The sequence below is a fragment of the Cynoglossus semilaevis genome, chromosome 4 (assembly GCF_000523025.1).
Source record: "Cynoglossus semilaevis isolate Cse_v1.0 chromosome 4, Cse_v1.0, whole genome shotgun sequence".
In the NCBI taxonomy this organism is placed as follows: Eukaryota; Metazoa; Chordata; class Actinopteri; order Pleuronectiformes; family Cynoglossidae; genus Cynoglossus; species Cynoglossus semilaevis.
The window spans coordinates 759,648-779,409 of record NC_024310.1 but is presented as its reverse complement, the minus strand read 5'-3'; the positions used below and the strand labels follow the sequence as shown (position 1 = coordinate 779,409).

Genomic DNA, 19,762 nt, shown 5'->3' with positions numbered 1-19,762 from the left:
GTCATGTAGGTCCCACCGATGAGGGGGTCGCTCACCTTGGCGTGAAACGCCATACAGGCCACGTACATGCTGTACAGCGCCACCTAGGTTAAAAAGAAGGCAAAACATTTGTGGTGGCTAATTATAGGTTTCTGATACAACAATAAAAAAAAAGTTAAAACTTATCATTTCGGTGACGTCTGACGTCAGATAGATACAACTGTATTAACCCCTTCACGACAGTCAGGAAGTATATAAATGTGTGTGTGTGTGTGTGTGTGTGTGTCCTCAGGCCTCCCCTCTGTCTACAGCTCTGTACAAATGTCGTTCTTCTGTGGTGTTTGTTTCTCCAGTCACTGACGATCACATGTGAAGGTCGTGAACTTCAGTTCTTGTTTCTTCAGGTGTCTACAAACAACATCACGTTTTCTCAACACAAAGAAACATTTACATGATCCAAGTGTCAACAGACCAGGCTGAGCTTCAGCTGTAAATGAACAACGGTCAGAGGTTTGGATCATCATCCTGCTGATGGCCGTCGGCCATTTTAGTTTTTATTAACTAAAATGTGTATTTTAGTTTTATTTTTTTGTATTATCCTCTCCTGTTAGGGTTCATTATTAAGAAAACTGTTACTTCATACTTCAGAAAAATACATCAACTATAATGAGACATTTTAGGAGAACGGTGCCGACAGAAATATCCGACCTGATGCACGGCATAGCTGAGCAGCACCACGCCGTAGTAGTAAATGGGGAAGCCTCCCTCTCCTCTCACACTGGGAGTCCACCACACCAGCAGGGCGTACTCTACTCCTATGATCAGCCTGAAACCACAGGTCAGAGGCTGAAGTCCTGAGTTGATAACGTTTGAAGTCAAGTGTCTGTTCGACTCGTCTGCGCGTTCGTGTCCCTACCTGAAAGGATAAGCCTTGTAGAAGACGTCCAGGGGTCGAGGACCTGCGGTGTATTTACTGATCACCAGGGGCAGGAGGATCTGCAGAGGCACCATCGGCACGGCCAGCAACACCAGCTGCTCCTTGGGAACTCCGGCCTCCACCAGCTTCAGGCCTGTCACCGCGTCGGCAGCAGAGAAACCAACCTGGAACACACACACGGAGGCTGTTGGTGTGTGGTTGTCGGCGGCTGGAGGTCATCAACCACGGTCATTTACCTTGGCAGTGAGGAGCAGAATACAGAAGGTGAAGACCGTGGGCATCTTCACGATGGAGAAGAGCAGCTTGTACGTTTCCCACACGTCCTTCGTCTCTTCAACCTCCTTCTTCTTTCCTCTGCTCGGCTCTCGTTCTCTTTTAAAAAGGCCCACGAGTGTCGTGGAAATCAAAAAGACAATTCCCCAAAAAAACAAAAAGTCTGGAGGGAACAACAGGAAGCGTGAGTGTCATTTGTGAATTCCACAGATTGGTTTTTGTCCTGACAGACGACCCCTGATCTTTACCTGACAGCGTCACCACGCCTCTGTCCTGGGGCTCATCTCTGAGGTATTTGTTGCAGAAATCAGCAGACTCTAAAGCCAGAAACAGCACATTCCCCAGGAAGTAGCCGGCGGTCTGACCCACGGAGTTGCACGTCGATGCGTAACCAACGTTTTCTCGGGACAACATGGTCAGGGCCCAGCCGTCCACAGCTATATCCTGGAAGAGAGAACGTGTGCAGCGATGAAGACACTGACTGTGACTGATGGAAACAGTCGCCGTCTGACTGACGCACCTGTGTTGCAGCCAGAAAGGTGAGTAAAAAGAAGACGCCCGTGATTACGACGACGTTTGCCCCCCCCTCCCTTGGCAGCAGCGAGTCAACCGTTGCAGAGAGGTAGAGCATGAAGAGCCCCAGCAGATACTGCGTGGGCACCAGCCAGGACTTCCTGTAGACGGAGGTGAAGAGGGAGACAGGGCACTCAGAGGAGACCAATGAGAAACATGACCGTGCTACAGACAGAAAATGACGTTGTTACCTCCGACCAAACCGACTGCAGTAGAGCGCATCCACCAGGGGCGCCCACAGGAGTTTGAGACTGAAGGGCCAGAAGACAAAGCTGAAAAAGGCCTGATCTGTGTAGCTGACATTTTTGCTCTGCAGGATGAGGGGGATGCTCCCGGCCAGTCCCAGAGGAATCCCCTGGAGGACGTAGAGAAACAGGAGGAGGGACACGTTGCCTAGTTCTCCGTAGATCCCAGGATGGACCGTGTGTCCCCCGTCCTCTACACCTGAGTCTTTGACCAAACTCGCCGTCTCCTCCTCATCGTCCGTCTCAGAGTCACTTTTTCCATCCTTTGTCGTGTACCTCATATTTTGGTTTAAAGGGAAACCAACCAGCTTCCTCTGCCGCCCGTTCTTGTGCGTGATCACTTCAGAAGGCTCCATGTTGAAGCAGTGGACGTCAATCGTAACGTGTCCTCAGCAAAACTGAGGAAAGACATGAAGAGGAACCGTTTTCACTGAAAGAAGAATATTCACACAAAATGAAAAGAAATCCCGTCCACACGTCTGACATCCTTAGAGTTCAACTAGTCCATGTAAAAATACCACTGACTAAACATTAACAGAAAACGGCATCAACCAACAGAGCATTCACTAGAAAGACATCTCGGATTTCAGTTTGTGAAAAGAGATTATATGGCACGTTGTGTGTTGACATTTCTTCTTAAAAAGGAAACTCAGAAATCAATTTAAAAACTACAGACAAAAACCTTCGGCTTGCTGTAGAGCACACAGTGGAGGAGGAGAAACACCTGCAAATTAAAAGTCAAAATCTGAACAGGGTCAAATGAAAGAAAAAAGTTCTCAAAAGACCAGAAATTTGTTCTCGATTTAGAAATCGTCAACCATTGGAAATAAACAAACAACAGCCCCCGGTGTCGGTGTAGAACAACAACGAACAACTTATAATTACAACTGTGTTTATCTCTGTCACCTGTCAATGTCAAATGCGTTGACATTGAAATATTGTTTTTCGGTAAAGGTAGACAATCAGTTAAAGATGTGAGATCATCGACATGAAAAGAACACATTGATTAAACTCATGCAAGTACAGAGATGATCATACCTGAAGATGACGACATGACAAACCAACGAAAATCACAACAAAACCATGCATTTACATCCATGAACAAAACGGCGAATTACACAGGCAACAATAGTAGAAACTACACCATCGTCTTTACAGATGTAACTGATTATTCGGTTGAAGTTATTAGTCTTTAACAAAGAAAATTAACACGGAAGAGTGGCTACCATTTGACTTTACACCGGCTACTTCAGTGAACGTCAACACGGAGAGTCAGGAAGTGCGGCAAGTGCATCAAACAATTGTGTCCGGCATTTACGGCTGACGTGTCAGAACAACCAGCAAGAGTTCCGCTTTAACGCCGTCGGTTTAATGACACTACATTCCTTTGTTGTCGGACATTTCGGACCTTAGTTTACGTTTGCTGTTATGATAATTGTCGTTGGGTTTTTTTAGTAGTTTGATAAACTTTCCTTAAACTGAGTGCTGTTCTAATTCAAACAAACAAACAAACAAACCACCTACAAAAGAGCCGAAAAGTAGGACGTCGCAAAATATTTGTCTTTTAAAGGAAGTAAAGTGAACACAGCACATCACTGCAAACACCACGAAATATGACACGTAGTTAACTTTCCTTTTGTTAAGAACGATGCCGTTTTGTGCAAAAAACAAAAGCAAACGAAAAAAAGACGAACTTTATCAACCGTAGAAAATTTAATTGGTTCAAATGAAATGAAATCTCTGAGAATTAGGGCCAGTATTTCTCAGTATATACACGGTGCATTATCCTAATTTCAATAATCCGTACTCACGTTTAATCCCATTTATTTTAACTGTGGAAAAACTTTTTATTTACTAAATTAATTTCGTTTTTCTGGCGCATTCACAAAGATGTTGTAATGATTCACGTCAGTGTTACAGTTATATAAAAACAACACAAGATGGTGCTGTTCAACTTTATTAAATTATAATCAAATATACAAACGTCCCAATGAATCAGACTTCGTGATGCCAAAGGCAACACAAGCCGAAGTGACATAGTGGTGATAAAAAAAGGGTAATTACAGGTAATGTTGTTTTAGAATAAATAAATAAATACATGTTTTGTTTTAGAATAAATAAATAAATACATTTTTAATGTAAAAGTTTCGTCTGAATTGTCATCTACTGTTAAAGGATTTTCTGAAATTATTTCCTTACTAAGACAGAAAATGTTTTGATTTTAATAAATAACTTTAAGTCCTGGACACATGTCGATGGTTTCAGTCTTATAATTGAAGCTTTTCTTTCCACCTCAGAGGTCTGACTAAAGCCTTGCTGCTAATCACTTGATTAAAGGATCTTTTATTGGTCATGATGAATCCATTATGAACCCATTTAGTGGAAATGAACAACTGCATGCTGTGCCGTGCGGTTGCTATAAGTACATGTGAAGCTGCTTATCCTGAACGGTGGCATGTGACAGGACACAAGCACATTTGGGTGAATCACCATGTGACAACATTAGTCGAAAAAAGCTAACAGTTTATCACGTGCTTGTGTTTGTCAAGGCAAAACAGTATTGTGTGTGCTTGTGTTTGTCAAGGCAAAACAGTGTTGTGTAAAAAAAATTTACAAATTTAAATTTCAAACGGCTACTTCTGTTACGCTGTTGAAACTATGGGAGGTTTCATTTGAATCTATTACAGTTTGTTCTGACTGTGTAGTCGTCAGGCAGAGCTCAGAGTTCAGACTGTTGTTGTCATTTAAGTTGTTGTGTATAAACCAGTGAATTGTATTTGTATAAGGAATATTTTAGTGAAATATATATGCCACAGCACCACAGAGTGTGAGTAATATGAAATCAGATGCTTGTGATCATGTTTCCATTTTTCACTTAATCTTAGAAAAGCTCACTTTGATGCAGTCCAACCTAAGGTCACGCTCAAGTGTGCACACTTTGTGGTAACGTTCATATTTTACTACACCGTTAGCTCTGATATAATAATAATAAAAAAAACTACTCCTTTTAAACCTTCAAAATGCCTCATTTACTGTAACATTTTTCCCTCCAGTGGAATGTGGCTCACAGTATGTCTGGGTCTGGGCCGTGACATTCCTCAGTTATGCACCAGGAACATTGTCTGGTCTTCAAATTTTCCAGGTGCGTGTCATAATCTTTATGAATGTAGAGAAGGTCCGACTTCTGTTGACACACACCTGGAACATATGTGAGCGTACAGGCCATCTTCACACACCCCTGCTGCCTTTGCTGGGAAATATCCACCGAGTCTAACTGTATGTGATATGAGGTTGACTGTAGGAGTGCAGTCACACATGCAGGGATTTTCTACTGGGTTTAAAACACAAACGTTTGATGGGTTTTTATTATTATTTACAGGGTTGTGTGTTGTCTGGTGCAACTTTATATTTATATAGTACTACATTCATCTCCATTGGCTAGTGAATATCCACTACTACGTTACTAAATGTAGTGTCTCTCGTCTCACAGACCAGCCCGCAGCAGCAGCAGCAGCAGCAGCAGCAGCAGCAGCAGCAGCAGCAGAGAGAGAACACTACAACAACATCCTGAAGACTCCACTCCAAACCAAAGTCACTGAGGTTCATGAGTGTTGTGGTTAGAACACCCGCCCTGCAGTCAGAGAGCAGAGGGTTCTGCTTTCCATTCTCAGAGGGACCACAGATCCCTAATGGCGCCCCCTGTGAGTTGCCACATACTGCACTTAATGGCACCAGTGTTGGTTCCCCACGGTGGGAGGAATAAGGAACTCAGAGAGACGGGTGAGTTCTGAATGTTCTGACCACTGTAGGTGCAGTAACTCTGGACTCAGATTTCTCTGTGTACCACTAGAGGGTGCCCAAATACATCTACCAAGCTGTGATACACATACCACGGGTTGAGAACCACTGACTAATGAGTTCTAATTCTATCCAGTAGGTTCAAAAATTATGAGTGTAGTAACAGCCCCCACCCTCTGCAAGTTTTTATTATTGTACAATTCGTTATTAAACGAGTAAAACCGTAGATTATTCAAGAGTTTGGAGATGACAAATAAAAACCACTCTCTAGTTTACTCCCCCACCTCCCTCCACCTCCTCCCCCAACACTTAAAACTTTGTGCTCCACCCGTAAAGCACGGGTACATTTATGTGGCGTGTTCCTCCCACTCTGTGACTTATTCTGGAGCCAGGGCCGAAGAAAGAGGAGGAGGAGGAGAGACCGTGACAGTCCATCAAAGAGACAGTCTGCCTTTGAAACAGCTCCTGGTTTCATTCCAACCGCCAAAACCCCAACAGAACAAGAAGTAGAAGCTGAAGCTGACGCTGCCCGGTCCGCTAGAAACTGAAGAACTGAGCCCGGTGTTTAACGGAGGCTCTGTCACTGTCTGTGAGAGCCTCTCTCTCTCTCTCTGTGTGTGTGTGTGTGTGAGGGACACAGAGACGTGGGACAGCTAAGCGGGCGGACAGCTCATTCCACTACTCGGCGGTCCTCCATGGCTCTGTGCAACGGAGACAGCAAGGTCAGTGCAGCGGGAGTGTCTCCCCGCGGCTTAGGTACTCAGCCAACCTGGGTGACATGGTGTCAGGACCGCAGCCCCCGGTGTGGTCCACCGCCGGGTTTAATTCGGCCTGTTTAAACCTCGGGGGTAAAGGAGAAAAGTTAAGGATCGAACGTGACGTGAACACCGGCGCCACTGAGAGGCATGAGTCCGATGTCGTCTGTCTGTAGCGGGGCTACCTGGACGTGTTGCCCCTCTGTGTCCAGGCCCATGTCACAGTCACAGTGACAGTTGGCGTTTAAATATTTATTGAAACTGCTGGTCGTTTGGAAACAGTATCCCGCCTCGTCTCACTCTATGACCATTTACTACTAACACCGCGTGGGCTTTGGCATAGCCCCGCTAACGTAGCCAGCTGCTAACATGCTAATGCTAATTGTCTGATTTATGCGAGCTAACATGCTATATGTTCGTTAGCCGCGCAGTTACAATCTGTCATAACGGCGCTAATATTAATGAGTACTACGTCACACCGCCCCCCGTGAACGTTAAACGCAAAACGTCGTATTGTAATGTTGTTGTCACTGGTGGATGTCGTAACAGGACAGGTTTGCTAACGTCAGGGGTCGTAGACCAAGAGTTACCGGTGTGACAGCCTGAGCAGGAGCTGCTGCTCCTTTCACAGCTCCTCTGTTCAGACTTGTTGTTTTTAATCGTCAGACAGAGTTTCCACATTACAGATCAAACACTAATGTTTAAGATAAATGTTGTAACGGACGAAAAACTAGAGATAAAGGCGTGACACGTCCAATCTGAGTTGTTTGGAAACAAATGGCGGAAGTGTTTCCACGTGGGACTCGTGTGTTTCGCGTGTTATTCTTAACGAGCCAAGAAAAACGTATAAAAGTATGCAAATATTCTACATATTATATATTCCATGAAGATCCTCTCTGAACGTTATGAGTTAAAATGCCCCAAAATCAGTGTAAACATACGGCATCGGCGAACATATGCTGCTGCCACAACAAGCTAAAGACGGAGAGTCGTTGTCAGGAGGTCCGTTATTGTATCAGGTTTAACCTGGGGTTCACGTGAATCTACTGATTGTGTCGGAGTCCACGTCTATAATCGTGTCGCGCCGTATTGAGTCACATTATCCGTGACGGAGTCAGTGCTGTTTCTCATTGAAGTGCCTCGTACCGTCTGTACTATAATTGAAACTTTATTTTTGTCTCTTGATCTAGCCCCCCCCCCCCTTAGTAATTACTCCTGTTACTAAATCTGTTTGTAGGCAGGAACTCAAGGGAATGTTTAGGAATTTGGTCAACAGTTCTGCGCTGCCCATGTAGGACAAAGTGGAGCCGGACTTTGTCTGGGGAAGTCGCTTGGACAATGCAGGAGACGGGACACGAACCCATGACCTTTCTGTAAAATAGTCCGAGATTCACTGGGACTTGAATAATCCTCTCTCTGATCTTACACTGACTTCTCTGTCACAAAACCCCCAGTCTGAGAGGATCTGTTTGTGTCCACAGCTGGAGATCAGCAGCACAGAGCAGAATGGGTCATGTGAGGGTGCGGTGGCCATCCTGGATGCTGGGGCCCAGTACGGCAAGGTGATTGACAGACGGGTGCGGGAGCTCTGCGTACGCTCCGACATCCTGCCCTTAGAAACCCCGGCCTTTGCCCTCAGAGAACAGGGCTACAGGTGAGTTAGCCTGAGGTGTGTGTGTGTTAACCTGGTGTGTGTGTTAGCCTGGGGTGTGTGTGTGTTAGCCCGGTGTGTGATGTCACACCTGGGGTGTGTGTTAGCCTGGTGTGTGATGTCACACGTTCACACTTGTATGTGGTTGTGTTTGTTGTAAATGTTTTCTCTCTCTGTCTCCCCTTCACCCTCATAAACACCAAAGAGCGATCATCATTTCAGGGGGTCCGGCCTCCGTCTATGCAGAAGATGCCCCCTGGTTTGATCCTGCCATCTTCACTATAGGAAAACCAGTCCTTGGCATTTGCTATGGGATGCAGGTACTTGGTTTATGGACAACTATATTCAGTCACTGGTGTGTTTGAAGCTGAGGTCACTGAGGTCATGGTTTGACTCTTGTTTGTGTTTCAGATGATGAATAAAGTCTTTGGAGGCACGGTCCATAAAAAGAGTGTCAGGGAAGACGGAGTGTTCAGTGTGGGACTGGACAACACCTGTTCTCTTTTCAGGTAATACGGTTTAGTTCTTGTATGAACATAAATATCAATTATAAGATGAAATAACCTTATAAAGGTTCAGATGATTATATACCACTGTGTGTGTGTATATATATATATGCAAACTATAGTTCAAAGTATAAACAGTAAAATCACAGTCTTTGTCCAAATATAGTCGCTCCTCAAACCAAATAAGTTTGGCAGTTGTTTGGTTTTCCCTTTGACCCCAGTTCGGTCACCTTTGACCCTCGTGCAGACTGTGATAACACTGTGATAACTGTGTGTGTACACACACACAGTTATCACACGCTGGTGTTGCAGAAAACATATCCTGGTATCTTATGTTTGCCTCATCTGTGTGTTCACGTCAACAGAGGTCTCCAGAAGGAGGAGCTGGTCCTGCTGACCCACGGAGACAGTGTGGATAAAGTGGCCGATGGCTTCAAAGTGGTGGCCCAATCAGGGATCATCATCGCTGGTGAGCAGCAAGTTTTCTTTTCAAACTTCACTGGTACCAGTTGAACCAGTACTAGTTACCGGTCAGAGCGACCGTAAACGTCACGTTTGTCGTTTTCCCCAACAGGAATAGCCAATGAGCAGAAGAAGCTGTACGGGACACAGTTCCACCCTGAGGTGGACCTGACGGAGCGAGGCATGGAGATGCTGCGCAACTTCCTCTTTGAGATCGCCGGCTGCACGAGTAACTTCACTGTAGAAAATCGCCAACAGAGCTGCATCAGTGACATTCAGGAAAAAGTGGGGAAATCCAAAGTCCTGGTGAGTGAACGGATCTGTTTGAATGTTTGTTGACATTCAAACTCTGCATTGTTTTAGGTTTTTGAATTAACGTGGTCGAACTTTGGCAGAAATGAACTGTGACTAAAGAGTGAAGCTGGCTCACTGAGCGTGGAGGGTTTTTTGCCTGTACTGAAGCAGCGACAGCTGAAGTAGAAGGGAGTTGATTAGAACCAATTAAAGTCTTAAATTAAACCCTCTTTCCATTAAAAGAAGACGCCGTCTCCCTGTGTCGCTTTGAACCGGGCTTCGTCTCAGAGGAGCAGGAAGGCAACGAGTTCAAGAAACCAAAGCAGAAGGATTTATTTTCACATTTATTTATATCTAATTCACAGCGTGAACGCTGATCAGACTAATGTTCTACAGTCTGTCCCTGTTGAACAGATTTTTCTGAAGTGGAACTTGAATCAAACACGGTCTCTGTTGTGAAAAACCCCGTGGTCGGAGTTTGACAGTTACAGCAGCGTCTGACGTTTTATCGCCTTAACGCCTCCGTCTGTGATCGTTCCCACAGGTTCTGCTGAGCGGCGGCGTGGACTCCACCGTGTGTACAGCTCTTCTGAACAAAGCCCTGAACCAGGACCAAGTCATAGCCGTTCACATCGACAACGGCTTCATGAGGAAGAGGGAGAGTCTGAGTGTGGAGGAGGCCCTCACCAAACTTGGAATCAAACTGAAAGGTCTGAGAGAACGCGACCCCTGAGTGTCGGGGCTGTTGTGATGTGGTTCCTGTGGAGTCGACCTCCAGGTTGTTCTCAGGTAAAGGAGACTCTGATCGTTTTATCTTTCATGTCACTCTGCAGTGGTGAACGCAGCTCACACCTTCTACAATGGAACAACAACACTTCCCATTTCTGAGGAGGACAGGACGCCACGCAAACGCATCAGCAAGACTTTGAACATGACCACCAACCCCGAGGAGAAACGAAAAATCATCGGAGACACCTTTGTCAAAGTCAGTACAGGTTTCTTTTTTTTTTAATCTGTATTGTATTTTTATTTTGGTTCATGTCGAGTGTCAACTTCTCCGTCTTCAGGCTGTTGTTGAACTGCTGTAAATGTTGAACGGCGTTGTTTCTCAGGTGGCCAACGAAGTGATCGGAGAGATGAACCTGAATCCAGACGAGGTCTTTCTGGCCCAGGGAACCTTGAGGCCTGACCTCATCGAGAGCGCCTCTCATCTGGCCAGTGGCAAAGCAGAGGTCATCAAAACACACCACAATGACACCGAGCTGATCCGCAAACTTCGAGATGAGGTACTGACCAGCCAACCTTTTACAACTTGATTCGTTTTTCATTTATACCGATCGATTTCTCACCGGTCTACGATGCATCGTTACATCTTTAATGTTGACAAAGACGGTAAAGTTAAGACCAGAGAGTGTGTACGTGAACGCTGCTTCACTCATTTCTCACACAGCTCTTCTGCAGAAGAATTCAGACCTGCGTGTTGATGTAGAATCAAGTCGTTAGTATTTGACAGGTAGAAGTACAACACCTGGAGAGAACACATGAATCCACTGAATGGTTAAAAACAGGTTGATCTTTGTCTAAAACCTGATGTTTTGATTCAGCTTGTAATAATAATAATCATCCATCAGTTCGACTGCTGCAGAGAAGCCAGAGATCACAGATAATTTTAACAATTTAAACATGTAAATCTTCACCTCTGAGCTTCACAAAACTCCAGACTCTTCACTTTTATAAACATATCAGAGACAAATGTCAGAAAAACCAAATGAGCTCCTGATCCTCCATGTTAAAACACTGATTCCTCCTGTTTGTGATCCTCCAGGGAAAAGTCATCGAACCACTGAAAGATTTCCATAAAGATGAGGTCAGAGCGCTGGGCAGGGAGCTGGGTCTGCCTGAGGAGATCGTCTCCCGACATCCTTTCCCTGGCAAGTACTTCTAAATAAACCCTGCTGTCGGGGCAGTGAGTTAAACTCTTGGCTTCTCTCTTTCTGTCTCTCTCTTGTTTTCTTGTTTTGTTTGGGTTTTTTTCCCACTCTCAGCTCTTACATCAGCTCTGTATTTTTCCTCTCCCCTGACTTTAGGCCCAGGTTTGTCCATCAGAGTGATCTGTGCAGAGGAACCGTACATCTGCAAAGATTTTGCTGAAATAAACAACATTCTCAAAATCATCACCGACTTCTCTGCCAGTGTCAAAAAGGTCAGAAAAAAAACTGTAAATGTCATGAAAACAAGTGTCTGTGATCACTCAGCTACAGGAGAGAATTGTGAACAATTTAAAAACACACATCTGTCTGCTAGAACCAGATATTTATGACTGGAATCAGTGTAACTCCAGTCATTGGTCAATTCTGCTGTATGATGTTGTGATTGGTTCAGACCAGTAGAGAGAACATGAAGTTAAAGCATAAGATCATCAGCTGTTCTGATGTGGAGTCTGTTTAACCTAAAATATGAAGAGAACAAATTAATCATTTTTACACTAGAATTACTCATGTGCAGCCTCTTGTGGTCGTTTGGTCACATTACACAGAAAGAGCAGAATTGTAAATATTGTGTTTTTATATAGTTTTGATCTAGAAAGCTCTAACGTGTCTTTCTCTGTGCTCACTCCGCTGCAGCCTCACACCCTGTTGCAGAGAGTCAAGTCCTGCATATCAGACGACGAGGAGGAAAAGCTCATGCAGATCACCAGCCTTCATTCACTCAATGCCTTCCTGCTGCCCATCAAAACTGTCGGTGTCCAGGTAAACACACTGCTCCACAGTGATGACGTCATCAGTCAAAGTGAAGCCTGGGTTTAATCCACGGCTGTGTTCCTGACACCGAGCACCAATGTTAGTCCTGGAGACGGTGTCCTCGTCCTCTAACCTTCAGTTGTTGTTGATGAGAAAGAAAACGTTGTTGTTTTAGCCTTAGACCACAGGTTGTGACTCCTGAGTCACTGCACTCAGCTCCCGGCTCTGTGGGCGTGTCCTTTGACTTCCTGTCTGCAGCTGGACTTTTATATTTAACCCAAACCACAAATTGTGGGGCAGAGAGAAGACAAACAGAGACGGGTCTCAGAGCCAGAGTTAGGGAGGCAGTGAACTGGTCACAGTGACCACAGAGAGACGTTTGTAACGTTTGATTCCACCGCTGTGTCTCAGGGCGACTGCCGCTCCTACAGCTACGTCTGTGGCATCACCAGTAAAGAGTGTCCTCACTGGGAGTCCCTCATGTTCCTGGCCAGACTCATCCCTCGCATGTGCCATAGCATCAACAGGTACACACACACACACACACACACATTAATCTACCTCCCAGTGAAGCACACACACACACACTAACAAAGACTCACTGTGTGTGTGTGTGTTTTTCCAGAGTGGTCTATGTGTTTGGGTCTCATGTGAAGGAGCCACCGACGGACATCACGCCCACCTTCCTGACCACAGGCGTCCTGAGCACGCTCAGACAGGCTGACTTTGTGGCACACTCCATCCTGAGGGAGTCTGGTGAGTCCAGTCACTGCAGCTTCAAACACAGACACAGTGAAATGGTTTGGTCCAAATGTCCATTTCTTCAAATCTGCCCTGTACAAACATCAACACACACAGTTAGAACGACATGATAAATAATAAATACAAAAATACTGCTTCACCAGACTATTGATTTATGAAATGAACCTTTAAATAAACTGGTTGTGATTATATCATATCTCATATCCTGAAGTGTTTGATCTGAACCAGAAGAGGGCACTTGTCTGTCAGCTGGTATCTATCTATGGAACTTCACACCAACTGTGTGTTGGAGGAACGAGTCGCCTCAGATGAAGACTGAGAGTCTGCTGTTGGACACCATCAGATGAAGACTGAGAGTCTGCTGTTGACACCAGAACCAAACGGTCCATGGTCTGTGGTTCTGTGGTCCATGGTTCTGTGGTTCTGTGGTCCATGGTTCTGTGGTTCATGGTTCTGTGGTTCTGTGGGTTCTGTGGTCCATGGTTCTGTGGTCCATGGTTCTGTGGTCCATGGTCTGAACATGTTGTCCTCCTGTCGTTTCCTGTCTGGACAATAACAGCTGCTCCTGACGTCAGGCTAACACTCATTAGATACACAGGACTATATACAGTATAATGAAGTCGACCAATCACGAGGCAGCAACCAAAAGCTTTAAGGCTTTAAGGTGGTCGACCAATCACGAGGCAGCAACCAAAGGCTTTAAGGTTGGATTAGTCCAGTCCACCTTAACTGTTGATTTAATCTTTTTGTTTTAACAATAACCTTCATTCAAAAGAAAATCAGAAGTATTATTCCAGATGAGTACTCACCAGTATGTAGTACTACTACACCCCCAGTGACTGAGTACAGGTACTGTAGTACTTCACTCTTTCGTTGTCTTTCTCCAGGCTACTCTGGGAAGATCAGCCAGATGCCCGTCATCCTGACTCCGCTGCACTTTGACCGCGACCCTCTGCAGAAGCAGCCGTCCTGTCGGCGCTCCGTGGTGGTCCGCACCTTCATCACCAGCGACTTCATGACCGGCATCCCTGCCACGCCTGGTAACCACATCCCTGAGGAGGTAATGGACGACTGTTGGTGGTGGTGTTGTTGTTGTTGTTGTTGTTGTTTCAGTTTCCCTGATCTTTGTCCACTGTTCTCCACTAGGTGGTGCTGAAGATGGTGAATGAGATCCAGAAGATCCCAGGCATCTCCAGAGTCATGTATGACCTCACCTCCAAACCGCCGGGTACCACAGAGTGGGAATAGAACCCCCCACCTCGTCATGACAACAGGACACACAAATGCACAAACAAACAAACAAACACCACAGAGATCAACGAGGACAGGTCCACTGCTGTCCTCCTCTTCTGTCCTCCCCCCTCCCTCCCTCCCTCCCTCTGTCACCCCTCACCTGCCCTTCCTCCCTCCTCTCTCTAACATTCCCATGGAAGGCAGACTGTACTGTGATGCCCCCCTCCTTATCAGACCCCCCCCCCCACTCCTCTCCTGGTCTTAATATCTTTGGTGATTGGTTCTGGTTCTTGTTGGTTATTGATACAGTCTTGTTGTTTTTGGATCCGTGTTCTCTCCTCTCTGTCACCACAAAAGACAAACTGCTGCTTCCTTTAGTGAGGAGTGACCTTCAGAGAACGTGGTGAGAAGCTGTGAAAGTTCAGGGCCTGGACTCCATGTTGTGCCTCAGGTTATGGGTGGGAGGAGGAGAAAAGAGAACGCAGCAGGAGGAGGAGGAGGAGGAGACTCTTCAGCAACTGTTTTACCACTTTTTGTTTTCAGATGTTTTATTATCGTAGAATGTTCTCTGCCTGCGACTTCGCCCTCCATTTTTTTTTTTTTCTTTTTTCGTTTTCCTCTTCCTGCCTGTAATTCTGTGCTCTGACGTCGGCGTTGGTCCGGCCTCAGCTGGGAGCCGACGGACGACTTCGTCGACCAATCAACAAACTTTAAGCTTTTTGTTTTGCCAAAAGTAAAATATAGGTTGTGATATTTGACGCCGCGGCCTCGTCTGGTGTTTGTGGTCAGCGGGTTGGTGTGTGTGTGTGTGTGCAGCCGTGGGGGAGGTCAGTACGATGGGTAGCTGTGTGTGTGTGTGTGTGCGCGCCTGTACTGTTTTTCTTTTCTTTTTTTTCTTTCTTTCTTTTCAAGTGTCTTTGTCGCGACTCGACCTGGACGACGTTTCCAGTGAAGAGCCGACCGTTTCTTCTCATGCTGCAAAATCGTATGCTTTTTATCCCGACATAAACACGGCAAGTGTAACGCATATCTAAATTTTCTAATGACATCAGAGTTTATAACCACATTGTGTAAAGTCTCACTTCATGTTCGGTCGCTCTCCTGTCGTGCAGTGGCAGATTTTTTGCACAGTTTATTTTTTTTTCCCCACATCCATGAATTTTCAGTCTCAGACGTCGCCATCGTGTCCATTGTTGTCTAGGGTCAAAGGTCACGTGAGGAGTTCTCAGTTGCCATCGCTGTCACCAGTTTGCTGTCAGTCTTCTCTGCGTACAGTCGGATCGTTCAGTAAATGCTAACGCGGCGCTCAGGTCGATCTGAGCTTCAAAAACCTCCCGTTCTCCTGTCAACGTCATCACCGTCAGACATCGTGGTTCTCCTCACTCCTCCAGAGTGTTCTTGTGGCTCCACCCACTGCATTCCACGTAGTCAAAATATTAAGTTTGATGCAGGAGGTGGTTTTCCATTCAAGTCAGACCTGCTGACACTGTTCTTCAGGTTGTTGTTGTTGTTGTTGTTGTTGTTTTTTCACTCGTCTCCGTACAGACCAGATTATTGAATATTTCATGTTCTTTTTTTTTTGTAGTTGAATTTTATTGCAACATCAATGAGATTAAGTTATGCAAGGTTTGTTTATTTAGTTGGACATTTGCTGGTTCTCTTTAGTAACGTGCCTCAAACCAAGCCACTGCATGAAGGTTCAACTCTGACGACATTTGTACAATGGAAAACTGAGCTTTAATAAAGATCTCCATCTGGAAGCTTCTGGAATCACTGTGGTTTCTACTGTCTGTGTGTGTGTGTCTGCCTTCATCTGTTAGACTTTAATATGATGATTATTATTATTATTATTATTATTATCTAGATCACCAGAGTCGACTGTGGCTGATGAAAAACTCTTCGTTCTGACCAGATCAACTGTTTCTGTTTGAAATCCTTCGTCATCATCATCATCATCCTGCTGCATGTACCTCCCCTGAACCCATCTGTCATTCAGACTGCACACCTCGCTGCTGTCTTCCTGTGCTGATGAACCTCATGATTCATATTCATAGATGGCAGAAACAATGGATTAGAGTTTGATTTAAATGGTAAGTGTTTATTTCTCATCTTCATCATTTGTTCATGTTTTTTAATGAAAGTGAAAACTTTGACTTGTATTTTGATCTGAGAGAAGCTCATTAACGCTGGGTGCTGTTCTGTCGCTGACCGTGGTTGAACGAGTGTGTGTGTGTGTGTGTGTTGGTCCCTGCTGACTGAGAGACAAGAGCAGACAGGTCCAGTCATCCATCAGCACACACACACACACACACACACACACACACTCCAGGGACTGATGTTGGAACAGTAGCCGTGTGGTGCTGTTGTGCACAGTTGGTACAAGTTACAACAGGCAGTTGTTAATTAACTCCTGGCCTCTGGCACTTTGTCTCCTGCAGCCGACGGAGCACAGAATAATAAAGTCAATGGTATTTACAGAAAGATAAAAAATGATTAAATAATCTGATGTTTCATTGTTGTTTGATAGAAAAACATAAATCAGTCTGTAAATGTTTCAATGGTCCAGTCTTTGCTGATCCAGAGACAAATTCTAAGACAGAAATTTAAATTCTTCAGGAACAAAAAAAATATATATATTTTTTTTAGCTTCTCCAGAATTCACTAAAATCACCAGAATGAACCACCGTGTGTCTCTCGTCTCAGGAACATGAAACTGTGACTCCTTTAAATCCAGCGTGGACACCTTTGCCCCTGTTTCTCACCCCGTGCTGTAAACGCCCCCAGGGTGAGGGCGAGACACCTGTCACAGAGGCAGCGTCCTCAGCAGCAGCTCCACTTCCATCCTCTCCTCTCCGCATCAGCGTAGCATGGAAATCAGACTTTTGTGGCTTGGATTTTGTGCTTTTTCCTGCCTTTGCAGGTGTGCCTCAGCAGCGTCCACCTGCAAACTGAAGGCCAGGTTCACGCTGAACGGCTACAAGGACGTGGAGAAGAAGCAGGTCGTCATTGGAGGCATGTTTCCTGTCCACAAACGCATCGCCTCCACCAACTCCAACAGCTCCAGGGCTCCGGTCTCCTCTGCATGTGAAGGGCAAGTTTCACACTTTTGGATTGGTTTGAATTATTCTTGTTATTATGTTGTTCTATATTTTAAAGTCTTTAACACCAGAGATCACTGGAGGAGAAAACGTTGATTCAAATGATTCTTTTAAATAAATTGGACTCAGGGTTGAATTTTAAGGTCTTTTATTTTGTGATTTTACCATAAATGACGACAGAGCAGCGTTGCACCTGTGGGACCAATTATCTAGAATCCATCTGAGCAGGACTGTAGCAGAGTGTAACAGCAACAACAATTAGCAGCTCTTTAAAATGTCAGCTTTTTATAAACAAAGATAATTAATAATATCAACTTTTTGAGGATGTGATCAAATATGTTTTAATTAGAACTTCCTGGAGAGAGCAGTCATCGTTTCATCATCTCGTACAGAATATTAGAATCTGATTCAAGTCCAATCAGATGGATCGATGACTGATCTATAATCACAGATCTATCAAATCAAACCCTCGTCTCCTAAACTCCCTCAGCTTTAATTTCCGGACCTTCCGTTGGACTCAGACCATGTTGTTCGCCATCAATGAAATCAACAACAACAAGGAGCTGCTCCCCGACACCGACCTGGGTTACGTCATCTACGACTCCTGCTTCACCATCTCCAAGGCGGTGGAGGGGACCCTCACCTACCTGACGGGCCAGGACGAGGCCGTCCCCAACTACCGCTGTGGCGACGGGCCCCCGCTGGCTGCTCTGGTGGGGCCGGGGGGCACCGACCTCGCCATCGCCACCGCCAGGATCCTGGGGCTTTATCACTTTCCACAGGTAGGACGCTAGGTGTTAGCGTAGCCTACGGGCTAACAACATACACTTGTGGTCAACAACCTGAGGTTCTGGTCCTCTTGTAGGTCAGCTACAGTTCCACGTGCTCCTTCCTGTCCACTAAGTACCAGTTCCCCACCTTCCTGAGGACCATTCCCAATGATGTGCATCAATCTGCGGCCATGGCCCAGATGGTGCTCCACTTTGGCTGGACCTGGGTCGGCACCATCGCTGCAGATGACGACTACGGCAAATATGGTATCAAAGACTTCAAAGAGCAGGTGGAGGAAGCCGGGGTCTGCATCTCCTTCTCTGAGACCCTGCCCAAGGTTTACTCCTCTGGCTGATTGATTGATTGATTGATTGATTGATTGATTGATTGATTGATTTTTACAAATCTGTTAAACTGGTGTCAAATCCACAGACGGAGTCGCCTGAGGACATCCAGCGAATCGTCGACACTGTCATTGAATCCACGGCCAAGATCATCGTGGTTTTCTCCTCCGACGTTGACTTCAGTCCACTCTTACTTGAGCTCCTGCGCCACAACGTCACCAACCGCACCTGGATCGCCAGCGAGGCCTGGATAACCTCCGCGCTCATCAACCAGCCCGAGGTTTGGTCATGGGTTAGGGTCCTTAGGGTCAATGGGGTCATTGGGGTCATTGGGGTCGTGGGGTTGGAGGAGTTTAGTCCAAACACATGTTCCTGTTCTCGTCCAGGTGGGGTCACTGTTGGGTGGGACACTTGGCTTCGGTGTGAAGAAGGCGGACATCCCTGACCTTCAGCGCCATTTACTGGACCTCGACCCCTATGATGATGACCTTACTGAGGAATTCTGGGAGACGGTGTGTTGATCATAAAAAGGCAAATTAAAACATGTAACTCTTTGTAAATAAATCCCAGGAATGATTTTTTTCCCCTCTCCTTCAGGCCTTCGACTGCACCCTGGACCCGGTCAGAGCGATGAGGTCCAAACAGAGGGGCGCCAACGGAACTCGGACGGAGAGAGAAGCTGCAGTGAAGTTCTGTTCAGGAACCGAGTCTCTGTCCAAGCTCAACAACACGTACTCTGACGTGTCGCAGCTACGGATCACCTACAGGTCAGATGGGGCGCTGACATTCATCATGATGATGATGATGATGATGATGATGATGTCATCTTCATCATCTTCATCTTCATCATGTTCCCTCTCTCAGTGTATATAAAGCTGTGTACGCGGTGGCAAACGCCTTACACAACCTGGAGCACTGCGTGGACGGACAAGGACCGTTCAAAGGGAAGAGCTGCGCTGACATCAGCAGGTTTGAGCCGTGGCAGGTGAGGTGTGTGTGTGTGTGTGTGTGTGTGTGTTATTGATCAGAAATCCTCGAGGGGGGGCATGAAATGTTTGGGTGATCAGTTTTTGTGGTTCCATATTTTAGTGGTTATCACACCTGCCTTACATCCAGTAGGTCCAGGGTTCAAGCCCCAGAGCAACCACATACCTAGTGGCGCCCCCTGTGACTCACACTGTGAATTCACACCTGCCGGGATGAATAAAAAAAATCAGTCTTTAGTACAAATGTAAATGTAAAGAAAATGTAAAGGTGTATGTTGTATATTTTTATAAAACATAAAGATTTGTGTTTTCTTTGTTGCATTCAAACATTTTTATTATAACATGCCTCACCTT

At 45.6% G+C, this 19,762-nt stretch overlaps 3 protein-coding genes across 3 annotated transcripts in view; 2 read left to right on the top strand and 1 right to left on the bottom strand.

Annotated features, from left to right (window-relative positions):
- slc33a1 (solute carrier family 33 member 1) overlaps positions 1–3,289 on the bottom strand; it is a 4,978-nt gene extending 1,689 nt beyond the window's left edge. Inside the window, 8 exon segments of the mRNA XM_025054815.1 lie at positions 1–83; positions 688–805; positions 896–1,080; positions 1,153–1,352; positions 1,438–1,633; positions 1,710–1,863; positions 1,954–2,405; positions 3,046–3,289. Of these exon segments, the coding sequence (XP_024910583.1) occupies positions 1–83; positions 688–805; positions 896–1,080; positions 1,153–1,352; positions 1,438–1,633; positions 1,710–1,863; positions 1,954–2,363 (1,346 nt within the window). The 5' untranslated portion in view covers positions 2,364–2,405; positions 3,046–3,289.
- A 2,831-nt stretch (positions 3,290–6,120) lies between these two features.
- On the top strand, positions 6,121–15,969 carry gmps (guanine monophosphate synthase). The gene is made up of 16 exons (XM_008308450.3): positions 6,121–6,527; positions 8,042–8,214; positions 8,417–8,531; positions 8,623–8,720; positions 9,083–9,186; positions 9,292–9,485; positions 10,018–10,183; positions 10,307–10,458; positions 10,586–10,759; positions 11,299–11,404; positions 11,561–11,676; positions 12,098–12,223; positions 12,626–12,741; positions 12,840–12,970; positions 13,864–14,036; positions 14,123–15,969. The coding sequence occupies exons 1-16, from the start codon at positions 6,501–6,503 to the stop codon at positions 14,222–14,224; spliced, it is 2,073 nt and encodes a 690-aa protein (XP_008306672.1). The 5' UTR covers positions 6,121–6,500; the 3' UTR covers positions 14,225–15,969.
- Positions 15,970–16,395: 426 nt separating this feature from the next.
- vmn2r1 (vomeronasal 2, receptor 1) overlaps positions 16,396–19,762 on the top strand; it is a 6,965-nt gene continuing 3,598 nt past the window's right edge. Inside the window, exons 1-7 of the mRNA XM_025054817.1 lie at positions 16,396–17,300; positions 17,798–18,089; positions 18,173–18,415; positions 18,511–18,702; positions 18,809–18,934; positions 19,020–19,189; positions 19,287–19,407. Coding sequence (XP_024910585.1) covers positions 17,077–17,300; positions 17,798–18,089; positions 18,173–18,415; positions 18,511–18,702; positions 18,809–18,934; positions 19,020–19,189; positions 19,287–19,407 — 1,368 coding nt within the window. The 5' untranslated portion in view covers positions 16,396–17,076. The remainder of the gene's footprint in view (positions 17,301–17,797; positions 18,090–18,172; positions 18,416–18,510; positions 18,703–18,808; positions 18,935–19,019; positions 19,190–19,286; positions 19,408–19,762) is intronic.

Bases quoted from the DNA above. Each gene is read 5' to 3' on its own strand.
- gmps (XM_008308450.3), top strand. From the start codon at position 6,501: ATGGCTCTGTGCAACGGAGACAGCAAG. The intron at 11,405-11,560 runs GCAAGTACTTCT...CCCTGACTTTAG, and splicing joins CTCCCGACATCCTTTCCCTG to GCCCAGGTTTGTCCATCAGA. The intron at 12,224-12,625 runs GTAAACACACTG...GCTGTGTCTCAG, and splicing joins TCAAAACTGTCGGTGTCCAG to GGCGACTGCCGCTCCTACAG.